The sequence below is a fragment of the Pyxicephalus adspersus genome, chromosome 2, assembly GCF_032062135.1.
Source record: "Pyxicephalus adspersus chromosome 2, UCB_Pads_2.0, whole genome shotgun sequence".
Classification (NCBI taxonomy): domain Eukaryota; kingdom Metazoa; phylum Chordata; class Amphibia; order Anura; family Pyxicephalidae; genus Pyxicephalus; species Pyxicephalus adspersus.
In genome coordinates this window covers 25,424,417-25,425,359 of record NC_092859.1, presented here as the reverse complement: position 1 = coordinate 25,425,359, position 943 = coordinate 25,424,417, and the positions used below count along the sequence as shown (strand labels likewise).

The following is a 943-nucleotide window of genomic DNA, read 5'->3' as shown; positions in this document are numbered from 1 at the left end:
GCAATCATCACATGCACTGTACAGTCCATAGAGAGCTGTCTGTTGCACTATTTGGGTAAGCAGCCAATCAGATTACCCCCGGTTGGGCAGGTAAAGTTGCCCCATATTTCGGTCCCCGGTATCAGATGAATGTTACCGCCGTCAGTCCCCTCCCCCAATGGGGTATCAGCCTCTCCTCACCCGTCTCCGGGCCGCTCCTCTTCTTGGCCGGTTTGCGGTGCACCGGGCGGCGGTAGAATTCGGGCGTGTCAGGCCCCGCCTCCTCCCACTGCAGGGCGCCGTCCAGCGGGCGGTCGTTGTTGAAGTCGAAGTTCCATCGGGCGCGGCTCTCCTCCTCCATCTCCGCCCGGTACCGGGCCGCCTCCCGGGCCAAAGACTGCCCGTCCACCGGGCCGAAGAGACAGCGGCGGGCGAGGGGGCGGGGCGAGCCCGGAGCCCGAGACACCCGCTCTACGCCCGGAGAGCCCGGGGATAGGCGCACGCCCGACATGGCTCAGCGGGTCACTGCCCAATATGGCGCCCGGCGGGGGGATTTAAACGCCCCCTGCCGGTGATTGGCTGTCACCCGGAGCCTCCCGATTAAGGTGGAGCGGCACTGAGATGGGACCGACGGAGACGACACAGCCGGGACCGAGGAGAGGGGGGGGGGATACCGGGCATAGGAGGGGCAATCACAGGGACACCATCATCCCAGGAGGGGGCAGATATTGGAACAGTGACCGGGTGTGGGGGGTGCAGAATATGGGCACTAAACTGGTGGGGGGCAGAACTGACACCGGTCCATCATACAGGTGATGGGGGGGGAGGGGGGTAGATAATAAATATTGGTATTAGGGACCTGGGAAAGGGGAATAGGCAGCGGTCACAAAGGAGGGGAGCACACAGAAATAGTAACAGCTGGGCTGTGAGGGCAAACATTGGGGTAATGACCTGGGGGGGGCAT

General features: G+C 63.1%; 1 protein-coding gene across 1 annotated transcript; it reads right to left on the bottom strand.

Moving 5' to 3' along the window:
- Positions 1 to 179: 179 nt before the first annotated feature.
- Positions 180 to 621, bottom strand: LOC140324966 (cyclin-dependent kinase inhibitor 1B-like; the record flags this gene model as incomplete). The annotated part of the gene is given in 1 exon segment (XM_072403076.1): positions 180 to 621. A coding segment is annotated over 1 exon segment (311 nt), but the record flags the coding sequence as incomplete, so codon positions are not given.
- Between the last annotated feature and the right edge of the window lie 322 nt (positions 622 to 943).